The sequence below is a fragment of the Triturus cristatus genome, chromosome 7, assembly GCF_964204655.1.
Source record: "Triturus cristatus chromosome 7, aTriCri1.1, whole genome shotgun sequence".
Classification (NCBI taxonomy): domain Eukaryota; kingdom Metazoa; phylum Chordata; class Amphibia; order Caudata; family Salamandridae; genus Triturus; species Triturus cristatus.
This window is the reverse complement of record NC_140590.1, coordinates 29,013,266-29,038,633: the sequence shown is the minus strand read 5'-3', so window position 1 is coordinate 29,038,633 and position 25,368 is coordinate 29,013,266. Positions and strand designations below refer to the sequence as shown.

Genomic DNA, 25,368 nt, shown 5'->3' with positions numbered 1-25,368 from the left:
ACTAGAATGTATGTTGCAGGCCCCGCAAGATGGGTTAATGATGTGGGAATGTGCGAGAACACAATAGAGAGTGTGAAGTCGCTTCAGGCTGAAGCTACAGAAGAAGAGTTAAGCAAGTGGAGAGAGAGTATGGGTAAGTTGGATGAGAATGGTTGTTGGATTGACCTGACAGAACATAAGCGATGGTTGTTGCCTGATGCATATGTGCTTCCAGTGGTTACTATGGCACATGGAATGGCACATATCAGTACGAAAGGTATCTGTAAGTTGTTGGCTCCAGTATGGCAGAATGCTGGGATTCCCAAGTGTGCAGAGAATGTGGTCAAGAATTGTATGGTATGCTTGAAGTACAACCCTGGTAGGGGAACCCCAACTCCAGCCGGTCACTTTGCACCCCCATCATGTCCATTCGAAGTTTTGCAGCTGGACTTTATTCACATGGAAAGATGCAACAACCTAAAATATGTACTGGTGGTTGTTTGTGCTTTCTCCAAATGGGTAGAGGCTTATCCTCTGAAAGATAACACTGCCCTATCCACAGCCAAAGCCCTTGTGAAGGAATTTTTCCCCAGGTTTGGAATGCCGAGAATGGTATGGTGTGATAATGGAAGTGAGTTTGTGGGTAAAGTGATGAAGAATGTATGTGAAGGTTTAGGCATAAGGCAGAAATTCCACGCTGCAAATCACCTCCAATCAGCTGGACTAGTTGAACGCTACAATGGAGCCTTAAAGCTCAAGCTGGCCAAAATCCAGGCGAGCACCGGTCTTAAATGGCCTGACGCTCTGCCTTTAGCACTCCTGTCCACCAGAATGACGATACACTCACGAGTGGGACTTAGTCCTTATGAAGTAGTCTTTGGCCGCCCGGCCAACGTATGGGGTGTGCCAAGGCCTACGAAGTTCAGTGAAATAGAGCATCCAGTACTGCTCGATTACCTGTATGATTTGACTGTTAAACTGCGTGTTTTGCACCAACAGGTACATGATACTCTTCCCCAAGCTTCTGAACCTCCTGGACACCCTATCAACCCTGGCTCGTGGGTCCTGGTCCGGAATTTCCAGCGTAAGGGCAACGACGAGCCTCGCTGGATCGGCCCTCATCTTGTGCTTCTGTCGACGAGATCAGCGGTGCGAGTAAAAGGAAGGAAGCACTGGATTCATGGCACCCACTGCAAAGTAGTCCCCTTGCCTCTGCCATATGACCAGTGGGTCAAAGAGGGTATCGCCGACACTGAGACAGACACTGTACCTCGTTTTGTACCATTCAGTGACGCACGCCTAAAAGACACAGCTTCAGTCCAAGAGAGTGACAATATTCTGCAGGAAGCTGTGCCGCCATCGAATCGACTGGACACCACTGAGCCTGAACTTTTGTTTCAAGACCAAACGGCACCTGGCCGTCTCCGTTATAATTTGAGACCAAGGCCCATGGACAAATAAAGATTTCCTTACTCTTTCCTTTTTGACATTTTTTGCTCTCCCATCTGAAGGACTTTCTTGATTTTTTTTGTTTTTCGAACCACCATCCGGGTTCTGCCGCAGGGTCGCGGTGCCAAGACTTTGGGGTACAGGCCGAAGACGTTAGGTCAACGGTTCTGGTTGGTCTAGGGCGTTTCCCCGGACTGACAGGCGTACTCCTTAGCAGAAGAAACTCATCCGCCGCGAGCGGCCCGAGTAGAGGATGGAGTTTTTTGAGATGGAGAGACCGATTGAGGAAATGAACTTTAAAGCCAGAATGTGTAGAATTGTAAAAAGTAAATGTTTTGTCTTTTTGTGCCTTTTTGCACTGTGTAGTATAATGATGTTTATTGTAGGATGTGTGTTTTTCTCTGCTCAAAAGCCCATTGCACCCACTGAACAGCCTATACCCCTTTCTACTGCCTCCTCTCACTCTTTTCACCCTTTGCCTGAACACGAACAGACCAGACGATCAGAGTTCGTAAATAACTCGTTCATCCAGCTCTTGCACCAGCACCAACTAGTAGTGAATACGACCAATTGCTGGGTGTGTGGGTTAATGCCACATACCATTAACAAGGGTATTCCCTACCTGGTGCTGCCATATAGTTACAATGGATCGTCATGGGCATTCCAGACCATGTTTCTCTATGCTCTAGATACGTACTCCCCTCGCCAACCGCGTTCCATCAGACCTGGTACAAATAATAAAGCCTTAGTGAGAGGAATTGCCGATATGAGTAGGGATATTGATGCATACTCATCCATTCCCAAAGAAGAGCTGAGACCTTATGTAGGATGGAACGCGACGGGGTATAGTATTAGTCTGGGTGAAAGACAGCGAAAAATCTCATCTCCAATCTGGGTCGTACCCCACATGGGTCGGTTCTGCTTACAGGGTAATGGTCAGAATCCTAGAGCTCAACTGGGAAGAAGTGACTGTACTGAAACGTACACTTTTCCGTCACAGTTTTCCCCTGCGTTTTTGACTGCCAAGGGTACATATTTCATCTGTAATGACCGAGCATATACATGGTTGCCCCCTGATTTCTCGGGCACATGTTATATTGCGAATCTGCTACCGCCTACATTTACTGCTGCCTCTGACTATCACAAAACCAGAGTTGTGAGAGGCGTGATTAGTAAGGAGGACACTGCCGGTCAGGAAGCAGGAGATTTCTTCTTGGGTTTCCTGCCGTTTTGGGGACCTATGGTCAATAGTAGGAACCTGAGACAGCTGACTCGTGTGGTTGAATCCACCGTCAATGTAACGGCTGGTGCCCTTGGTAATCTGACAGCTGAGCTCCAAGCGGATCGCCTTATGACTTTGCAGAACCGCATGGTCCTAGACGTTATTCTTGCAGACCGCGGTGGGGTATGCAAGGTTATCCAATCCAGTTGCTGCATTTTCATACCAGATAATGCTCCAACAGTGTATCAAGCCATCTCCAAACTCCATAAAATATCTGAATCCATACACGTGGATAAGGGAGATTGGTCACTGGTGGGGTGGTTCTGGGAATTGATATCTGCCTGGGGTTGGAAAGTTCTAATGGTCATTGGAATGATCTTAGCCATTCTTTTCCTGTTCTGTCTATGCATACAGTGTGCTCCTGCGATATGTGGCCTCTGTGCTACCTTATGTGTAAGGAAACCTGTATCGAGGGACGAGCTAAGTAATAGGATGATGCTACAGCAACATCTCCATGACTTTGTGAACATTGACCTAGACTCGGATTAAGATGAGTATAGTGATTGCCTATGTAAGGGCAAAAGGAGGGTCTGTCGTACTTTAATATTCGGGACCGCGTAGGGAACAGGGCCCTACCTCTGTCTATCTTGGTATTAGCGAACCGCAAATGGTAAATGCGGCACGTACGAGTGCTTTACTTATCGTTCTAGCTATGAATGCACTGCGTACACGTTATTCTGCTTCGCTACGCGGGTTCCATTTTGGAAGCAGTGGCCATCTTGTCATTGCCCTCACATAGGCTATAATGGAGCAAATACGGGCCTCACAGTACATGGGCTTCTTCTTTGACTTCTCTGTGACCTGGGCAGCTGGCTCTGCTGCCCCGGGTCAAACTGGTCTCACGAGCTCCCCTTCCTCTCTCCACCTGTGATTCGTATCAGGGCTTGACCCGTCATAAAACCCTTTCATCCTACACAAGCCCCTGGCTAATCTCTTTCGCACCTGGCTGTTCCTGCTTTATGACTTGCTTCCCAAAACAGGAGATGCTCATGTTTATTGGGGGATCTGTAAATCTAATGTGGGATCTGAACCTTGTTGTGTAAATCATTGTGGGCTGGCCGAACTGGAATGTGGGATGGTCATCATGACTCTGCCTTTTCTTTGTAACATATCCTTGCATATTGCCGTTTCATAAAACTCAGGAATGTATGCTTGGGGCCAGAAAAGGCCTATTTAAGATGTAGCCTGTTCCTATGATTTTCAGCAGTCTCCTGAGAACATACACGCTGGTGTACTTCTAGGATACCTGTAATTGGTCTGCAGCCAATAAACGATTCTTTGACTTCACCCAGAAGACTCTGTGTTTCTGTAGGTCCGGAACAGGGTGAAACCCAGAAGTCATAGGGTGTGTGCCCCTGCACCGCTGGGACTAAAATACCCAGTACTTCAGTATGTGCAGACTGCTACAACTGCAAAGCCTGTATGTGCAGACTGTTGTACCTGTAAACACTGTGTGGTATTTTAGTGCAGGTTTCCCTTAATTCCTAATGTATGTGCAGACTGCTGTACCTGTAAAGCCTGTATGTGCAGACTGCTGTACCTGCAAAGCCTCCATGTGCTGACTGCTGTACCTGCAAAGCCTGTATGTGCACACTGATGTACATGCAAAGCCTGTATGTGCAGACTGCTGTACCTGTAAAGCCTGTATATGCAGACTGCTGTAACTGTAAAGCCTGTATGTGCAGATTGTTGTACCTGCAAAGCCTGTATGTGCACACTGCTGTACCTGCAAAGCCTGTATGTTTATGTTTATGCAATTTTTATAGCGCGCAACTACCCGGGGGTGTCTCGGCGCTCAGAATACAGAACTGTACTGCAGCAGACAGATTATGGTGAAAAGAGCCATGTTTTTAGTTTCTTCCGAAAACTGATAAGGGTGGGGGCAGTTTTGATGTGAAGGGGTAATGTGTTTCAAAGTTTGGCTGTGGAGATTGTAAAGCACCTGTCACCCCAGTTGGCCTTCTTTGTTCGCGGAACTTTGAGCAAATGAGCCGAAGAGGAGCGAAGTGTTCTAGAATGTTCAAGTGGACAAAGAGCTCTTCTGAGGAACTGTGGGCCAGAGTTGTTAACTGCCTTGTAGGCAATGCAAAGTGCCTTGAATTTTGTCCGGCTCCTGACTGGGAGCCAGTGCAGCTGCCGGATATAAGGGGAAATAGATGTAAACTTGGGAATTCCCAGTAGAATTCTAGCCGAGGCATTTTGGACTAGCTGAAGTCTATTCAAGACTTTTTCCTGGGCATTCAGAAGAAGGGCATTACAATAGTCTGTTTTGGAAAAGACCAGGGTGCTGATTAGAGTTTTGCCGGCTGACGAGGGAAGGTATGGCAGCAATTTTTTGATCTTTTTCAGGATAAAAAAAGATGAGGAGACCACGGAGTTGACGTGATGACAAAAAGTCATTTTATCATCGAATACAACTCCTAGGTTGCTAACCTTAGTGACTGGTTGAGGTGGAGCTCCCATCTCGGGTGGCCACCATTGAGGGGACCAAGCAGGTTCCAGTTTCCCGAATGTCATCACCTCTGTTTTGTCAGAGTTCAGTTTGAGACAGTTTGATGACATCCAGGAACTGATAGCCCGCATTCCCTCTTGAAAGTTTGCAGCAACTGAAGTGCCATCACTATGTACAGATAGCACCAGTTGTGTGTCGTCCGTGTATGTTGTGAGGGCGATTCCGTAGGATTTTATTACCCTCGCTAAGTCCGAAACATAAATGTTAAATAGTGTCGGACTCAGCGAGGAGCCCTGTGGGACGCCGCATGGAACGGGGAAGGTGTGGGAGGTGAAAAGGCCCATTTTTACTGTTTGTGGACGGTCGGCAAGGAAGGCTGCGAGAAGTTCTTTCGCTTTATTTTGAATTCCTATGGCTGAGACACGGTCGATCAGAATTACATGATCGACCGTGTCGAAGGCTGCAGAGAGATCTAATAGTATTAATACAGCTGCTCCTCCCTTGTCCAGTGTTATCCTTATTTCATCTGCGGCTTTTAGTAATGCAGTCTCTGTACCATGACCCTGTCTAAACCCAAATTGGGTATCATCCAGTAAGTTGTTATTGTCTATATATTTTGATAGTTGTATATTCATTATTTTTTCAAAGATTTTAGCTGGGAAAGGAAGACAAGCAATGGGTCGGTAACTGGCAGGAAGGAGAGGGTCAAGAGTAGGTTTTTTGAGAAGTGGCTTAATGATAGCCTCCTTCCAGACTGAAGGGTAAGTGCTCGTCGTAAACATAGCGTTACAGATGGTTGTCAAAACGGGGGAAATAGCTTCAGGAATAAGATTGAGGATGGCAGGAGGGCAAGGGTCTAAAGGTGATCCTGATTTAGTACCCGAAACAAGTCGATGGACCTGTTCCTCCGTAACAGCTTCGAAGACCAGGAAGCTAGGTGTATTACTATGTGATGATAGATTCATCTTGGCTGCGGAAGGGACGTGAGTGAAGGCTGAGAAAATGGCAGTGACTTTGTCTTTAAAAAAATTGGCGAGAGAATCGCAAAGGGATTGAGTTCTGTCAAAGTGTGGGGCAGGAGGGTTGGAGAGGTGAATAACCACCTGAAACAGTTCTTTTGATGAGTTTTTTGCCTGGTTGATTTGGGAGGTATAGTAAGATGTCTTTTCAACGGTAATCAGATCTTTATATTTGGAGAGGGCGCTTTTGTACGCTGTTTTATCCGTAGGATTATAATAGCGGCGCCAATGTCTTTCCAAATTTCTGCAGTGTTGTCTCTGCAGTCGAAGGGATTCCATGAACCAAGGGGCCGAGGGGAGTTTCCTGCTACGATGGGATAATTTAAGGGGAGCTAGGTTGTCACAAGCCATATTTAGGCTGTTGAGATAGTTAATGGAGGCTAGTGAGGGATCCTGTTCGGTAGTGATAATGCTGTCAAGCAGCAAAGCAGCAAGTTGGGGAGGATTGATGTTTTTCCAGTCTCTGAAAGTGATAGGAGAGGGAGATGTAGAGGAGAGTGAAGGGGAAATCAATTTTATGGAGAAACAGACTGCTGCGTGATCGGTCCAAATAAGAGGGATCACCTTGGAAACCATAATGTGTGGGTTGCTGGTAAATAACCCGTCTAGGGTGTGTCCGGCTTTATGGGTAGGCTGATTGACAATTTGCTGTAAGCCGGCCGCTGCTAGATCGTTAATTAGCGCCGCGGTGTCGGGGTCACAAATGGCTTCAAGATGGAAATTGAAGTCTCCCAATAAGGTGAAGTGTGGCGCTCCTGCTGAGACCTCAGTTAAGTTGTTAAGATTGTTGAGAAATTTCAATCTGGACCCTGGGGGGCGGTAAAGCCAAACACCTATGAGTGATTGGTTACCAGACAGGCTGATGGTAAAGGAAAAAGCCTCACATTCAGTGTATTTAGCGTCTGTAACTTTGACTTTAAGATGGTTCTTATAGATAATGGCTATTCCCCCACCCTTTCTGTTAGTTCTATCTAGCCTGCATACGCAGTCATTTTCAGGGGTGGCTGCTTTGAAGTCTGGACCTGAAGAGTCATCAGACTGTATGTGCAGATTGCTGTACCTGCAAAGCCTGTATGTGCAGACTGCTGTACCTGTAAAGCCTGTATGTGCAGATTGCTGTACCTGCACAGCTTGTATGTGCACACTGCTGTACCTGTAAAGCCTCTATGTGCACACTGCTGTAAATGTGAAGCCTGTATGTGCAGACTGCTGTACCTGTAAAGCCTTTATGTGCAGACTGCTGTACCTGTAAAGTCTGTGTGCTATGTGAGGAGAGTTTTCCGTACAGTATGAATGTATGTGCAGACTGTTGTACCTGTAAAGCCTGTATGGGCAGACTGCTGCATCTGTAAAGCCTGTATGTGTAAACTGCTGTACCTGTAAAGCCTGTGTGTAGAGACTGCTGTACCTGTAAAGCCTGTATGTGCAGACTGCTGTACCTGTAAAGATGTGTGTATGTGTAGACACTGTACCTGTGAAGCCTGTATGTGTAAACTGCTGTACCTCTAAAGCCTGTATGTAGAGACTGCTGTACCTGTAAAGCCTGTATCTGCATTCTGCTGTACCTGTAAAGCCTGTATGTGCAGACTGTTGTACCTGTAAATCCTGTGTGGTATTTTAGGGCAGGTTTCCCATAAGTGCTAATGTATGTGCAGACTGCTGTACCTGTAAAGCTTGTATGTGCAGTCTGCTGTATCTGTAAAGCCTGTATGTGCAGACTGCTGTACCTGCAAAGCCTCCATGTGCTGATTGCTGCACCTGTAAAGCCTGTATATGCAGACGGCTGTACCTTTACAGGTACAGCAGTCTGCAGATACAGGTGTTACAGGTACAGCAGTCTCTACATACAGGCTTTAGAGGTACAGCAGTTTACACATACAGGCTTTACACGTACAGCATTCTCCACATACACATAGACTTTACAGGTGCAACAGTTTGCACATACAGGCTTTACAGGTACAGCAGTTTGCACTTACAGACTCTACAGGTGCCGCTCGTAGGCGCGGACTTGGTTTTTAAAATTCATTTTACCTGCCACCATCCCTGAGGAGCTGCTTTGGAACTGCGGGGGAAGACTGAAAAGCGTGGTCATCTCGGGAGGCTGCTACTGTGCAGGGACTGCGAGGCCCAGGGTCCCTTGGTTTACAATCATTGAACGCACCTGATCCTCTTCCCGGACACACCTCCCACTGTCTCGCCATAAAACGCCTCGTGGCCCCCGCTTCGCGGGTGCCGCTCGTAGGCGCGGACTTGGTTTTTAAAATTCATTTTACCTGCCACCATCCCTGAGGAGCTGCTTTGGAACTGCGGGGGAAGACTGAAAAGCGTGGTCATCTCGGGAGGCTGCTACTGTGCAGGGACTGCGAGGCCCAGGGTGCCTTGGTTTACAATCATTGAACGCACCTGATCCTCTTCCCGGACACACCTCCTACCGCTATTTAATTGACACTAGTCTACGCGTGAGCGGGACGCGTGCGGGGCGCAGTCCGGGGCAAAGCCCGGGCAAAGGGCGGGCCCGTTTAAGCCCGTTCAAGCACGGTCAAGACCGGACCGGGCCCCTTCTCTTTCCTGCTCCGCCCTCGTAGAGGAAAAATGGCCACACAGTCAAAAACACAGGCATCAACTCCGATGCTTTCAGGTACACTGGACAATTTTCTTATCAGGGCTAATTCGGTGGTCAATAATGAGCTGTTAATGTTGGAGCAACGACTCTCGGAAGGTATCGAAAGTGCTAGGAGATCTTCCCTCGGCTTACTCGCATCTGCAAGAACTCCGGAGAGATTGGATAACTCTCATACTGCCTTAATGAACAGTATTGACCAAACGATTGATTCTGTACTCCAGGATCTAAGAACTAGCTCAACCTTGGTACCAGATGTTGCTACGGAGCTGGGGAAGGAAATACCTTTAAGATCGGCTCATGGCTCACGGGAGGGGGCGATATCCAAAAGGAAAAGTGTGAGGAAGATGAAGGGTGGGAAAAAGGCCAGGTTAGATACTGAGGTTCCACCTATTGTATTACCAGGCACTATTGAAACTTATACTCTTATCACCCACCCCAAGTTGTAACCAAATTTCTCAACACCCTTCCCCTCCCAGTAGTGCTGCTGGACCAGGGCGAGAGACTGATTTGTTAACTAGCTCCTTAGTAAATGCGCTAACATTCTTATTTGACCCTCTTTTGGCTAGATTTGATTCCATTAATGAGACGCTCATAGAAATAAAAAAAGCAACAGGAATTATTACTAATTGTTTAATAAATAAAGGTAGTTCTATCTCTAAAACGGATAATGTCCCTCAAATACAACTCCCAGAGTCCTCGTCCCTGAGTGTGGTTAGTTCAGGTGCCCCCCCCAAACATGTAGGAGTGGGGGTGGCTTCCGAGTCACAGGATTTGTCTCGATCCTTGAATCCCCAACAGGCTTTTGTTGTTCCTCCTCACCCAATACAGAACTGCTCATCTGTCCAACTTAGGCCTATGGATAATGTTGGTGAATTAAATGTCCATAGTACTAAGGTGGGAACCAACACTAATACTCAGGGGAAGTTAAGCTGGAAGGATGTGGTTAATTTACCCCCCGAGGCGGCCCCCTATGTACTAGTTTTGGCTGGAATTCCCAAGTGTACCAACTCTGATTTAGAAACTTATGACTCTCTTAAAAACAAAGTCACCAGTTGGTTAAATACCCATAGGCCACTCCCGCCATCTGTAACTGCGGCTATTTTGATGGTTAGGAGGATTAATTGGCTGGGTAATTCATTTAAACGCTATAAGGGCGATTGTGTTCTGGTGAATTTTAGAGATCCTGATATTGTATCATATATCCTTAATTGGAGGGGGAAATAGCGAGAGACTTGCATTCAACCTTTACCACTCTCCTATTTTTATCCCCCATTAAATAATAATGTACATGCTGAGAACGTAGAAGGCTGGACAAGGGTGGGTCCTCTTTCCTCTAGCTCTCGGAACCGTGATAATTCCTGGTTATATCAGCCTATTGTTCACGATGTCCCATGCCAAAATAGGTTTAGTCCTCTTGAAGAGGTGGATTGACTGCAAGTTGGATCTAATCCCAACGTAGATGAGTGTGAATTAGTATCAGTACAGACTGTGGCGACCTTATCAAATGACATCATCTACAATGACCCTATATCCATCTCAGATAATGTTGGTACATCTGCTGACCCATCCTGTGCCCGTTCTTCACTAAAGATCCTCTCCTGGAATATAGCGGGCCTCCATAATAAGCTTGATTGTCCCAAATGGGGCCTTTTTATAGATCAACATGATATATGTTGTTTTCAGGAAACATGGGCCAGGACTAACCATCATCGAGTGGGCTTTGCCTCCTTTTTTCTTCCGGCAATTTGGGGAGGTAGGGGCCGACAGTCTGGTGGCCTCTCCATTTGGGTGGCAACCCATTTGGGCTGTACCGCTACCGCCCTGAGTACAGGATCTGATGATGTTCAAGCCATAATATTGAAATGGCAGGCTAAGACACAAATGGCCCTGATTAATATCTACTCTAGACCGACCAGTTTATCGGCAGAATCAAGGGCTGTGGATGTCTTATCTATGGTATTGGCGGATTTACCAGAGGGTATCCCTTTAGTGGTGGGTGGGGATTTTAACTCCCACTTTGAACCCCTAGAGAGACTATTAGATGCCATAAACCAAGAGGAGGATGACTCTTGGGAAATTCCACAAGTAGCTGGCTCCATTGTAAGATCATGGACCCCATTGGCTCTTCAAATTACCTCTTTATCGTTGGCTCACTCTATTAGAGCTTGCAATGGACGATCCAAATCTGATAACTGATTTACATAACCCCCCAAAGACTACCTTTAATGTATCGGGCAGAGAGGCCCACCTCGATTACATCTTTGTCAAGTGCAAGGAATGGAATCGAGTCTTGGATTTTGTGGTGCTTCCCAGGAGAGAAAGTGACCATAATCCTCTAATCCTGGACTACGCTTTATTAGGTTTGGGCCCCACTGAATCCTCGCTGACTTCAGACAGAACTGATATTCTTGCCCTCTCTAACAACAGGCGGAGGGTGAAATGGTCGAAATTGGTCAGTAACCCGGAGGACATTTCCAGAGTTTATGGGAATGTTAGTTTAACCTTGGACCGAATGGCTGACCTTATTGAGTCTGAATTAGCCCCGGATATCAATAGAGAGATTGCCGCACATAATGATGCACTTTATGCAAGTTTAGGAAATATTTTGAATCCTCTAGCTCCTTTGAAGAAATAGCAATCTAGGAAACATTCATGGTATAATCGAGCCTGTAGACTGGCAAAAGCCGAACTAATGACTGCATTAAAGGCAAACGCTGACCGAGATCTCATTAAATGTAAACGACGCACTTATCGCTATCTGACCCACCATGCTAAACTTGAGTGGGCCAGTCAGAATTGGGCCGATCTAACATCTGCTTTGGCGGATCGAGATTCTTCTAGATTTTGGAAAATTGTGACTACCGGTTCATCTGATATGGTGTCCGCTATTAGTCCGAATTTTGCCCCGCAAGTCTGGGAGGACCATTTTACTCTTTTGTATAACAATCAATCCCCTAGCACAGCTCCTTTTTTATCTGAATTACCGTTGAGTGATAACTCTGCTCTTCACCCAATTAGTTTTACTATACTCGAAGTCCAGACTGCTATCGCTGCACTCCCCGCGGGAAAGGCTCCTGGTCTTGATAAGGTCCCTGGTGACCTTTATAAACATGAACCAGGAGTCTGGGCTCCTTATCTTTTAATTGTATACAATGGAATTGCAAGGGGTATGAAGATACCTTCTACTTGGCTGGGTGCGGAGGTGGTCCCAATCTATAAGAAGGGATCGCCTCTCCTCCCAGTCAATTATCGGCCTATCAGCCTTATTGATGTAGCCCAAAAACTTTTTGCTAGGTTGATCATCAATCGCCTATTGGACTGGATTGATGAGGAGGAGATCCTGAGCCATTACCAGGCTGGCTTCAGGAAATCTGTATCTACCATTGACCAGATCTTTAGGTTTAATATGCTTTATTGGAAAACTGTCACGGTTGAGGGTGGATCCCTATACACAGTCTTTGTAGATCTTCGATCAGCCTTTGACTTGGTCCCACGTACCAAGCTATGGGCTGTTCTTCGTGAATTAGGAATTCCACCCCCCTTCTTGACATTATAATTCGATTACACACTGATAACTTCGCCAAGGTTAGATGTGGGAGAGAGGGAAAATTATCATCTAGTTTCCCTGTCAATAGGGGTGTGCGCCAGGGCTGTGTCTAAATATGGTGCCTAATAGAGACGCGCCAAAGCTCGCTGGGGTGGGGATTTCGGCAATTATGTTTGCTGATGACACCTTGCTACTCGCCAAATCCCCCATGGGTTTCCAGCGGGTACTGGATGGGTTTGTCTCTTTCTGTCAGGATAGGGGTCTGGAAATTAATACAACAAAAACAAAGTTTATGATTTTGAATCCTCCAAGAAAATCCCGTCCAAATCCAACTATTGATGGAGTTAGTTTGGAGAGAGTTCGGGTGTTTGAGTACCTGGGAGTGACTATAAATGAAAATTTCCTATGGACTCAACACCAAACCAAATCCCAACTAAAATTAACGCAGAAAATTGGGGCAATTGTTAAACTTTGGAAAAACTCCTACATAAAACCTATTGGTCCACCTTTAGAAATGTATAAGGTGCAGGCCAGAGCGGCAGCAATTTTTGGGGCGGAACTGTGGGGCAATAATTGCCTCCAACCATTTATGGTCATTGAAAATAATTTTCTACGACAATTATCATCTTTACCCTCCAGTACTCCTCTTCTCCCCCTTAGGTTGGATTTAGGAATTAGATCTATTAAGGAGGAACTAGCCTTAAAGCCCCTAACCTTTTGGCGACGTCTATGGGCAACCCCTGAACTTAATACCTACAGACTAGAATTTTTGGATTTATTGAAGTTCCAAACTATACAAAATCTTCCTTGGATAAGGTATATCAAGGCTGAGTTTGATAGGTTGGGTTGCCCCTCTTTATGGAGTTCTCCAGAATCTGCATCCAAGGCCATATCGCGTAAAGCTCTGGCAATAATGTATTATGAAAGAAATCGGTCGGTTTGGCTGACCTCTGATAATTTGGGCTCCATGACAAGTTCATTTATCTTAATGAAAGATTATTATAAGTTTGAGATAGTGCTGGATGATATTTATCCCCCAACTCTTAGAAAACTTTATCTCCAATGGAGATATAATTCCCTCCCTATTCGTGCTCTTACGAACAGATGGCACCCCTCAACTGTTGCTAATTGTCCCCTTTGCACTGCTCAGCCTGAAAATGATCTCCACGTAATTCTTTTTTGTCCTCTATATATAGCATCTAGAAGAAAGTGGATTATTCCCCTATGCAAAAAATGGGGTTTTAGAAAATATATGGAGGCTTATCGAATACTAAAAATGGATTTATCACCATTAACCGTTTTTGCTGTTAGCTAATTCTTAGACGCAATGTGGAAAACTAGGAGAAAGTTTTTGTAAACATGATATTATCTAGTTTTCACATTTTTCTGCTATGTTGATTTTTTGGCAAGTGGTATCAACTGTGTTTGCTAACTTGATTAGTATTCTTTTCTTGGCTATAACGTGTATGATGGATATATCCCTCTTTTGATCGTAATAATTGTTAAATTTTATGTTACCTTGTGTTATAACTGTGAAATTTTATGTTACATTGTGTTATCTTTTATGACTCATTGTAGTCGAAATAAAGATTATAGAAAGGAAAGGAAAGGCAAATAAAGGCTTTACACGTACAGCAGTCTGCACATACAGGCTTTACATGTACAGCAGTCTCCACATACACATAGACATTAGAGGTACAGCAGGTTGCACATACAGGCTTTACAGGTACATCAGCCTGCACATACAGGCTTTACAAATACAGCAGTCTTCACATAGAGGATTTGCAGGAACAGCAGTCTGCACATACAGGCTTTACAGGTACAGCAATCTGCATATACATTCGGACTGTAGGCAAACATTTCCACACATGGCACACAGGCTTTACAGGTACAGCAGTCTGCCCATAAAGGCTTTTACAGTTACAGCAGTATCCACATACACATATACTTTACATGTACAGCAATCTGCACATACAGGCTTTACAGGTACAGCAGTCTGCACATACATTCAGACTTTAGGGAAATCTGCCCTCAAATACCACACAGGATTTACAGGTACAACAGTCTGCACATACAGGCTTTGCAGTTATAGCAGTCTGCGCATTCACGCTTTACAGGTACGGCAGACTGCACATACAAGCTTTACAGGTACAGTGTCTACACATACACTCATATTTACAGGTACAGATGTCTGCACATACAGGCTTTACAGGTACAGCAGTCTGCATTTACAGGCTTTACAGGTACATCAGTCTCTACACACAGGCTTTACAGGTACAGCAGTTTGCACATACAGGCTTTACAGATGCAGCAGTCTGCACATACAGGCTTTACAGGTACAGCAATCCGCACATACATACATACTTTACAGGTACAGCAGTCTGCACATACAGGCTTTATAGTTACAGCAGTCTCCACATGCACATAGACTTTACAGGTACAGCAGTTTGCACATACAGACTTTACAGGTACAGCAGTTTGCAAATACAGGCTTTACAGGTACAGCAAGTCTGCACATACAGGTTTTACAGGTACAGCAGTCTGCACATAGAGACTTTGCAGGTACATCAGTCTGCACATACAAGCTTTACTGGTACAGCAGTCTGCACATACAGGCTTTACAGATGCAGCAGTCTGCACATACAGGCTTTACAGCAATCTGCACATACACACATACTCTACAGGTACAGCAGTCTGCACATACAGGCTTTATAGGTACTGCAGTCTCCACATGCAGCTAGACTTTACAGGTACAACAGTCTGCACATATAGGCTTTGCAGTCATAGCAGTCTGCACATACAGGCTTTCCAGGTACAGCAAGTCTGCTCATACAGCTTTTACAGGTACAGCAGTCTGCACATAGAGACTTTGCAGGTACATCACTCTGCACATACAAGCTGTACTGGTACAGCAGTCTGAACATACATTCAGACTGTAGGGAAACCTGTCCTCACATACCAAGCAGGCTTTACAGATACAGCACTATGCACATACAGGCTTTACAGATACAACAGTCTGCAAATACAGGCTTAACAGGTACAGCAGTCTGCACATACACACATACTTTACAGGTACAGCAGTCTGCACATACAGGCTTTACAGGTACAGAATTCTGCACATACACACTTTGCAGGTACAGCAGACTGCAAATGCAGGCTTTAAAGGTACAGCAGTCTGCACATACAGGCTTTGCAGGAACAGCAGTCTGAACATACATGCTTTACAGGTACAGCATTCTGCACATACAGGCTTTACAGGTACAGCTGTCTGCACATACAGGCTTTGTAGGTACAGCAGTCTGCGCATACAGGCTTTACAGGTACAGCAGTCTGCGCATACAGGCTTTGCAGGAACAGCAGTCTACACATACAGGCTTTACAGGTACAGCATTCTGCACATACAGGCTTTACAGGTACAGCTGTCTGCACATACAGGCTTTGTAGGTACAGCAGTCTGCACATACAGGCTTTACAGGTACAGCAGTTTGCACATACAAGCTTTACTGGTACAGCAGTCTGCACATGCAGGCTTTACAGATACAGCAGTCTGCACATACAGGCTTTATAGGTACAGCAGTCTCCACATGCAGCTAGACTTTACAGGTACACCAGTCTGCACATATAGGCTTTGCAGTCATAGCAGTCTGCACATACAGGCTTTACAGGTACAGCAAGTCTGCTCATACAGCTTTTACAGGTACAGCAGTCTGCACATAGAGACTTTGCAGGTACATCAATCTGCACATACAAGCTGTACTGGTACAGCAGTCTGAACATACATTCAGAATGTAGGGAAACCTGTCCTCACATACCAAGCAGGCTTTACAGATACAGCACTATGCACATACAGGCTTTACAGATACAACAGTCTGCAAATACAGGCTTAACAGGTACAGCAGTCTGCACATACACACATACTTTACAGGTACAGCAGTCTGCACATACAGGCTTTACAGGTACAGAATTCTGCACATACACACTTTGCAGGTACAGCAGACTGCAAATGCAGGCTTTAAAGGTACATCAGTCTGCACATACAGGCTTTGCAGGAACAGCAGTCTGAACATACATGCTTTACAGGTACAGCATTCTGCACATACAGGCTTTACAGGTACAGCTGTCTGCACATACAGGCTTTGTAGGTACAGCAGTCTGCACATACAGGCTTTACAGGTACAGCAGTTTGCACATACAGGCTTTACAGGTACAGCAGTCTGCAGAAACAGGCTTCACAGGTACTGCAGTCTGCGCATACAGGTTTTGCAGGTACAACCGTTTGCATATACAGGCTTTACAGGTACAGCAGTGTGTACAGACAGGCTTTACAGGTACAGCAGTCTGCACATATGCACAGACTGTGTAATGCAAGGGACCTGGGCATACACACAGGAGAATGTGGCTATCAATACTGAAGCAGGTGCTTTGGAACCAGAGCCCAGGGGTGTAATGGGCCCACTGCACCCTATTATAGCTGTATTTTACTTCCAAACGAGAGGGTATGGAGAGTCCTCCTCCTTTGCTTGCTTTGCCACAAATGAGTCCACGGATGCCACTGCAAGGAAAGGCAGGTGAGTCAGTTCACTTCATAGATGATGCTGGTAGCTTTGAAGATGGTGCAGGCTAGCAAGAGAGGCTAGCGATGTATGGAACCGTTGTCTTGTGAGATTCTGAAACCCTACTGAACCCTCTATACGCTCCTATACCATCCTCCAGATGAATACATATACATCTTCTTAAAAATACACCACCTGATGCTTGCGCCAGATGTTATTATGGTGAATGATAATATAAGCCCCCCTCCGGTGTTACAAAGATGGTGCATTCCCAGAGTAGGGATGAAACTCGTTGTGACTGTGTGTGCGTGCATGTGTCTGTGTGTGTTTGTAGGTGTGTGTATGTGTATGTGTGTGCACGTGCCTGTGGGTGGGCGGGTGGGTAGTGAGTGTCTGTGTGTGTGTGTTTGTGTGTATGCATGCGTGTGGGTGTTGTGTGTGTGTGTGTGTTGTGTGTGTGACTGATCTGTTTATACTCTGAGCCACAGACTACAGTAATTAGCAGGCATGAGTTCTTAGTCCTAGTAGAGAGGCACTGGAAATGAAACTACTTGCCATTTGAAAGTTACAAAGCGCACATCGCATCCAGCCAGGCAGGTCCACAGCGTGGCTTACAGAACCCATTTGTTGTTGGTCGCAACATATCACACTTGTGTAAATGGTGGGACAGCCTTTGCCATCACTACCCTTATCAGTCCTCTTTCCGGGTCTCAGTTGACCTGTGCACAGGCAGCTTATTTACTATGGAAGTAGTTGTGTGAATTTGGGAAAAAAACACATGCACTTTATAGTAAATGTTGCAAGGACTTCTCAGTGGGCTGTACGTGCAACATGTCAAACATCTGCTGTCCAGATGAAAAGACTATGAGGATAACCCTAAAAATGTGAAATTCTTCCCAACCAGTAACTGTAAATGTATGTCTGGGTTTGCCTCAGCACTTTAGGGGCACCCACGCTCACCAGGCACGTAAGTGCTGACTTGCAAGGTTTGCCTTCTAGCTATACACGCCTGTGTTCTCATGCTTGTCATCAGTAATCCTGATGGGCGAAAGGAAAGAGGATGCTGATCTGGCTTCAGTTAGGATACTGTAATGAGAGGTGTTGTGAAAGAGAGTGGGAGGACAGTAATACAGGTGCCCTTTCTGGGCAGTGCCCCGACCGAACACTTCCCTGAGTGGAGGTGACGCGGCAGAGACCATCCAGTAAAGTAGTAGTAAATGTAATGGGTGAGGCCCCTGGGGATCCTGGATTCCTGGCTGCTGTTCTGGGCAGTAGGATGAGACGGGGCCAAAGTCCAAGCAGGAACACTACAATGTCCATTGGTACACAAAGTGATCCCTAGTGTACTGTGAGCGCGCCGGGCCATAGGGAGTCTGCATGACAGTGGGGACCCCAAACACTGAGTGAATCGGGGACAGTATCAACCGCACAATCTATGAGGCAATGTGTCCCTAGAGACAAGATTCAAAACCGGTTTATAAAATAGAGCCTGTAAGAAAGGACTAACTCAAAAGGGAGTTTTAGATTCAAAATGAGAAAAAAACATGAAGATTTAGTAGAAAACTATAAAAGTACAAAACAGAAATAGTGAAATGCAGATGCCGCAGTGATCTCATTGAATTGAATGGAAGTCATTTACCACAAAGGCTATCAAATACAAAGAAATATACTAATGGGCAAAAGTAAGAAAAATGTTAAGTCTCAAGTGTGTAGCAAAATCATTAAGAAATCGGGCAGCATCCCCAGCTGCTTGAGAAGAGTCTTCTGGCTCACCCCCAAATTCAAGGGTTTATATAGAGTTTTCTTGTTCTTTGATCCAACACCTCATATCTTCACATTTTGAAGTGTCACATAATCCTATCACCTCAGCACTAGCCCAATACATGAATATTGATTCACCCCTCGTGACCTAATCTCACCCAAAGTTGTTAGAATAAACTAGTTACGTCAACAGCAGAGAACCATTGTGAATAAATGTAATACAGTGTTTGAGCAGGAAAGACCTTGGAAGATGTAGCACGCTCTTCCTTGCTGCATGTAGTGTCAGGCGTAAAATATAAACACAAAATGGACATCATGATGCAGCATCTATTTTCAACAAGATGGCGTGGAGGCCTAAATGAGGCCTAGTTAGCCTAAACCAGAAAAACACTCTTAAAACACACCGTAATAGTTTTGTTTCACTTGCACGAGCTCTATGGCAGTACGCAGGCGTGAACTGAGGTGCAGAGCAACTGATATTAAAGCGCATTTTAGTTTGAACGCAAAATGATCTCAACTACCCAAGGTTTTTCTCTTGTAGATCTCTTTCTAGTCCTTGACCTGTCACCGACAGGGTGATCTGTGAGTCAGAGGTCTCAGGAATTGGGCCTCAGTGGTAGAGGGCTAGCCAGGGGTAGCCATGAGTGCAGTATGTGTACCCCCATCATCTTCTTACGTGTGAAACTTAACTCCACCAACCCACCACCGTCAGGACTGTGATCTTCGGACCTAGGAATCTGAGCTGAGGGACAAGTACTGACCCATCTAAAAGGGCTTATTCCTGTACAACCTTTTGTGACATACAGGCCTGAGGGTGGCATGTTCTATCCACATGAAATGCCTTCTAATCTGCACACTTGATCCAGTATTCTTAAATTGTACAATGCTTTGAGCATTTTTTTCTTTCTCCCACAGACTCAAGACATGACAGCAGACTCTGCGTACACGGTAAGTCCCTCACACAGAATTCCACCCCCTGAAGCAACTAAATGGTTTTGGCCTAAACTTTGGAACTTACCAAGGATAGAATGATCCGCAAAGCATGAAAAACTGGGTTAACAGTGATTTGATGAGACAGGGACACATTGAGTGTGCACAGGCCACATTCCATAGATAGAGGAGGTATAGACCCCAAAAGAGGAGCAGGGGGTAATGTACTGAAACAGGAATGAGCTAGTGTGAAGCCTCTTAGCATGACAGGTATAATGCAGCAGTGATGCTGCTGACAGACAAAGCATGGGAGATCCATGTTTGTTCAATGTAAGACCACCTCAATGTGGGACCACTCTGGTCAGGGACTAAGCGCGACCCAGGCCAAGGCAAGATCCCTTAAATATGAAAACGCGACCTGACCTGATCAGTTACGGTAATAGTAAATTAATAAAGCGCTTACTACCCTTGACAAGGGATTGAAGCGCTTCGTGGCTGGTAGCACGCTATGCCGAAACCCCAGGTTAGAGGTCTGAAGGTAGTGGATAAGTAAACATGTTTTCTTCCTTGTGGGTGAGTTGTAGTTGGTGTGTTGAGTTACTGCTCCTTGAGGTCTCATAGAAGTGAGTGGGTTACGAAGCCGAAGACAGTGGGGCGGGCCAGATACAAAGGCACTCAGGAGCAGGTCTTGTTCTTCTTCTGTGGGTTCAATCTCAGATCTTATCTCATGTTTAACTAACAACAATACTCATCTAAACTGTAGAAATGAACCCTGCTGTAGAGTAATCAATTGTAAATGTATATCCAAAAACAGTCATTAGGATTGTGGAAATATGGATTTTTATGATCAGTTATGTCCCCTATCTTGGACCCCAACGGTTTCATGTATAAGTCACAAGTACATGTATGTTCCCTCCAGTTCCAGTTATGAAGACGCAAATACATGTGCGTCCACCGTCAATATGTCCTCTTTCAGATCAGCCATGAATGGGCCGGATATTCTATTCCTAAGTATGAAAGGCCACCGGCTTTATATGGTTCATTTACTCCATTTTACAGTCCAGGCGAGTAGGCCCTGATTCTGCCATCAAGCCTTTTCCTGCCTTCTGCCTCTGAAAGCTCCAGTCTGAAGCTTGCATCTGTATCCGTGAACTTTGTCCTACTCCCTGCGCAGCTAACGGTGCCTGACTCGACCTGTCTGCCTGCCAAAAACTGTATTTCACCTTCAAGATTATCTGCTCCGCTCCTCATCCAATGCATTCCTGTCTAGTAGTTTAAGTAAACATTTTTCCAGCTACTGAGCAAAGGGCCCGGCTTCTCTGTCTTTATGCAAGTAATTCATAGCCCTGTTACCATGGAAGATTTCTGCCCTTGCATCTCATGTAGACACTTAGACGCTTGTACACGCACTCACAGTCAGTATAGAATAGATTTTGTTCGAGAGACCTTTCCTTTTGGATAACATAGTTCTTTAAACATAGGATGTTAGATATGATTTGGGATTAGGTTGACTTGACCCCCCAGACTTCTGTCTCCACATGTAGAGCTAAATGTCAAGTCCCCTTCACCCCCTAGTTACACGTCAATCACACGTCATGCTGCTGCGCGCGCATCTCTGCCAAGTATTTTTGCTGACATTGCGAAATTCTTTCATGGAACCACCCATTTGTGACATCACATCTAATGACGTTTTCTAGTTACGCCTAGTTACACCCATTCTAGTTACGCATGTATGTCTTTTATCTCTGTTATCAACTGTTACGCCTCCTGCATCTGTTTCACTGTAATGCCTCTTCTATAAAAACGATTACCTGTCAATAATGTATTGCCCCTTCACTTCCTGAACCTCCGTGGTGATGGAATATGAAGACCACAATTCGAATTGTCATTGGAATAAAGCCCGTTCCGAACCTCTAATACCACGGATTCTGCCTCTAATTTTACTGAGCTATTTTTATTAATTTTCCGCATCAAATTAAGTACCGGTAATTAAATTATTTACCACATAATTGGCGCCCGAACAGGGACACTTTCTCATCTCACGCGCCGGAGGTGCGTCGCAGGTCCGGTCTCCTGCCACAGCTGGACGGACAACAACGCGTACCCACAGGATTTCCTGTATCTCCTTCCTGCCGAGCGGGGGTAACTGAGGCTGCGATCAACACCCAGACGAGGCGGTGAGAAGTGCGAAGTATCCCGACCAGAGCCTAGCTGAGAGAGCAAGATCCGAGGTATACAGAGGCCCACCAGGTTCCGAAGTTCCGAAGTTTCGAGTCCAGTCCAGTCCGGTCCAGTCCAGTTCAGTTCAGTTCCGAGGCCTTCCGTTCCGAGCTACCCGGTGAGTACCATTGCCGGGGAGGCGTTCTGACGTGCACATAGGTTGTGCCGGTCAAGACGGGTTTGGGTACACAAATCCGGTCTGCACTGTTTCAGCAGTGTATCTGTACTGTTTAGCAGTATATCTAGTATGTCTAGTATATAATTCAGAAGCACCTAGTTATTGCCGAGTATTATGCTTAGTGACTAGTTCCCTAAAATGGCCATCATTGTTGTTCATTAAATGTTAAATGTTAAATGTTTAATACGTTCTGCATATTGTGGTGTGAATGACTGTTCATTATTGTGTTTATTGTATTAAGTGTGTTCAAGATTAGGTATCAGACCAGTTCTCAATATGCCGCTCTTTTCGAAATTAAGACAGATCAAAACTAGAAAAGGGGTACTCGAAGAAGCTGTTCCCATTCCTCCTAGGGACACTCCAGGGTACTTCATGTATCATAAACATGGCCTAGACGCCATACTATTTCTTGATTTATGGGTAGACTACACCAAGGAATTACCAGAAAGTCAGAGGTGGCCCGCAGCGGGGACCTGGGTTGCAGATTGCATCATGAAAGTAGAAGAAGAATTATGGAAAAAGAAAGCTAGACAATCACAGAAAGATGCCATTGAATTATGGCGTAAAGAATCATATAGACGTACAGAAAAAGCGCTCAGACAGGAAGAGAAAAGTAAGGAGAATTCAAATAAAGTCCGAGAAAATCTATTAATTGAAGAAGGTACCCGAGTAAAATCAGAACAAGTAGACAGACAAAGAAATGCCCTTATGAATGGTATGTATCCTCTTCTGGCCGAAGGGTTACCTAAGGCTACTCCGGAGATACCAAAAGACTTGCCACCCCCATTGTTTCCGATAAAAGCACATCCCAAAGGGCATCCCAGAACCGCAGAGGATGTTTTCCTTTCCTCTTATTTAGATGACGCAGCTCCCGAATATGCTAATACTGCACCACATAGACCGCCTGCTGAGGGGGTTCAACGCCAAGACCCTCCGTCTGTACCTCCGCAACAACAACCTCCGACACAAGTTCCAGCAAGCACATCTGTTTCTACAGCTGTACCCACACCCATAGTTGCTGTATCACGTTCAACAAATCCTTTCACGCCCAGCTCCCCAGACGGTGCTACCGGAGGTACAACAAACATTTTCTCCACGCCGCCCAGAATAAATAAACTTTCCTTTCAAGACTTAGCACATCAACGTACGCCCAAACTAGTAACTCCCAACATGCTTAAGGAACTTCTTGTAGATTGTAGATATGACCCTGTGCCCGGCAAAGAGGATGAAATGCTCCTGGCATCATTACGTATCCGACGAGCTGCTATATATTTAGGGAAGCTACCAGGAATGACTACACATTTAGAAAATATATATCACTTTGTCCAGTCAGGGCGAGATTCTGGAAGTATTAATAGAGCCATGGAGTACCAGAAAGTGGAGATACAGGGGGAACTGTTACGTTTCCTCATAAATTGTGTGATCAGAAATCAAGACCGACCTGGGGTAAATCCGGAAGAAATGAAAATACTTACCACATGGAGTCGGAATATATCGGATGGGAGACATGATAGACAGTTAAGTATAGTAGCTATGTGCCGAAAGATCCGCAAAGAAATTGAACGAATACACGAAGAAAGATTAGCGATAGACCAGCCTGAACAAAACGAGGAGGAGGAAGAATTAGAACTGCCCACAGGGCAGTTAGAAACCATGGCCTATGTAGGTAGAGGAAGATCTTGTAATAATACTAGATGCTTTACTGATCCGATACGTCCGATACGTCCAGACAATAACAGAAATTTACAAACCCCTATAATAAATATAAGGTCCCCCGAACATTCGTTCCAAGCTGCTGACAAATTACTCCGAGAACGAAGGGGTTATCATATACTCGATTCTATGGACGAACAAGAATTAGCCAGGTCAGCCGTTCACTGGGTTGACAGTCCTGGAAAATATGGTGATGATACACTAGCACACACGTTTTTGAATCTCACCCCAGATGAACAGCGTTTAGCTGGTATCTACATGATTCAACAACTCCTTATATTATATAAGAGCCAACACTCCGATCCTGGTCCCTTACCTGATATATTGACTGAATTACTCACGAATAAATGGAGAGGTTCAGGTACTGAGTTAATTAGAGAAATACTAGAATCCAGAAAGCAGTACATTCTTTTTATATGCCCAGAACATGTCTCATTACCCATCAAGGAAAGAACGACGTATTATATGGACAGACAGAATCCCTTACGCGAAGTACACCCAATCAAAGGTGAAGACAATCAGTTTAAACGTGTATTTGTATACACACCCATAACTAAAATGGAACTATTAGAAATGAAGAAAGTGGTGCCCAGTCATGACAAGGACCCAGCGGGTTTCCACCGTGAAATTAAAGACATGTTACTCATGGGAGAGTATACCTATCCCGACATTATGAAAATATTGAAAGTATTAATGCCTGCGGGCATTTACGAAAAACTCAAAGAAAAAGATTGGGAAGTGGGAGACCAAAAGATAGATTGGGCAGCATTGGAAACAGAAGAGCAGGCCCGAGGTCCAGGTTTAGGGCTTGGGGAAAAGACTAAAATAATACCAGGTTTACTAGTACAGGTACTGCCACGTTTATTAACTACGAAAAAGGAAGACTGGGGTGCAATCTCAGCCTGTAAACAAAAGCAAGATGAAGACACTAGTGATTTCTATGCCCGATTCGAAAAATGTTTTGGTATAAATAGTGGCATAAAAGCAAGCAGCGAATCGTATCCACATCTGTTTGTGACAAAATTAGTTGAAAATTCCCTGCCCCAAGTTAAGAATAGAGTATTAAAATTCGAGAGTACCTGGCAAGGTAACACCCCGTCACAAATGCTACAAATGCTACAGTACCATCACAATAGAATTAGAGAGGAACAAGAACATGAACAAAGACGCATGAAAGACACGAAAATGAAGATGCTAGTCTCCCAGACAGTTCCAGCTGACGGTCATAAAAAGGGTGTGAAACAGTCCAGTGATTCAGCAGGTCCTGTGAAAGGGACATGCAACTATTGTAAACAACCAGGTCATTATATACACGATTGTCCAGTCTTAAAACGTAATATCGCCACAGGTATAACAAAAGAAAGACCACGGCCACTTAGACAGGATCAGAACGAACACGGAGCTCCGCAGCATGCACAGTCCATGCCAGCTCCACAACAGTCTATGCCAGCAGCACCACCACTGCCTATTGCTGCCACACAAACAACGACACGACAGTTGTACCAGACCGCACAGTATGACTATCCTGATTATCAACGATACTCATGAAACAGCCTAGAGAGGGAAGTTGGCTTACCCCTTATCGAGGTCCCTGTAGATCAAGAAGGACCTTATGTACATAGTGAACTATTAGGCCAAGATAGAAAATTTTTACTTGATACA

General features: G+C 45.1%; 1 protein-coding gene across 5 annotated transcripts in view; it reads left to right on the top strand.

Annotated features, from left to right (window-relative positions):
- LOC146808731 (cell adhesion molecule CEACAM6-like) overlaps positions 1-25,368 on the top strand; it is a 457,492-nt gene that overhangs the window by 404,693 nt on the left and 27,431 nt on the right. For all 5 annotated transcript variants that reach the window (XM_085615540.1, XM_085615542.1, XM_085615544.1 and 2 more), the window contains one exon: positions 19,581-19,613. In XM_085615540.1, coding sequence (XP_085471666.1) covers positions 19,581-19,613 — 33 coding nt within the window. The remainder of the gene's footprint in view (positions 1-19,580; positions 19,614-25,368) is intronic.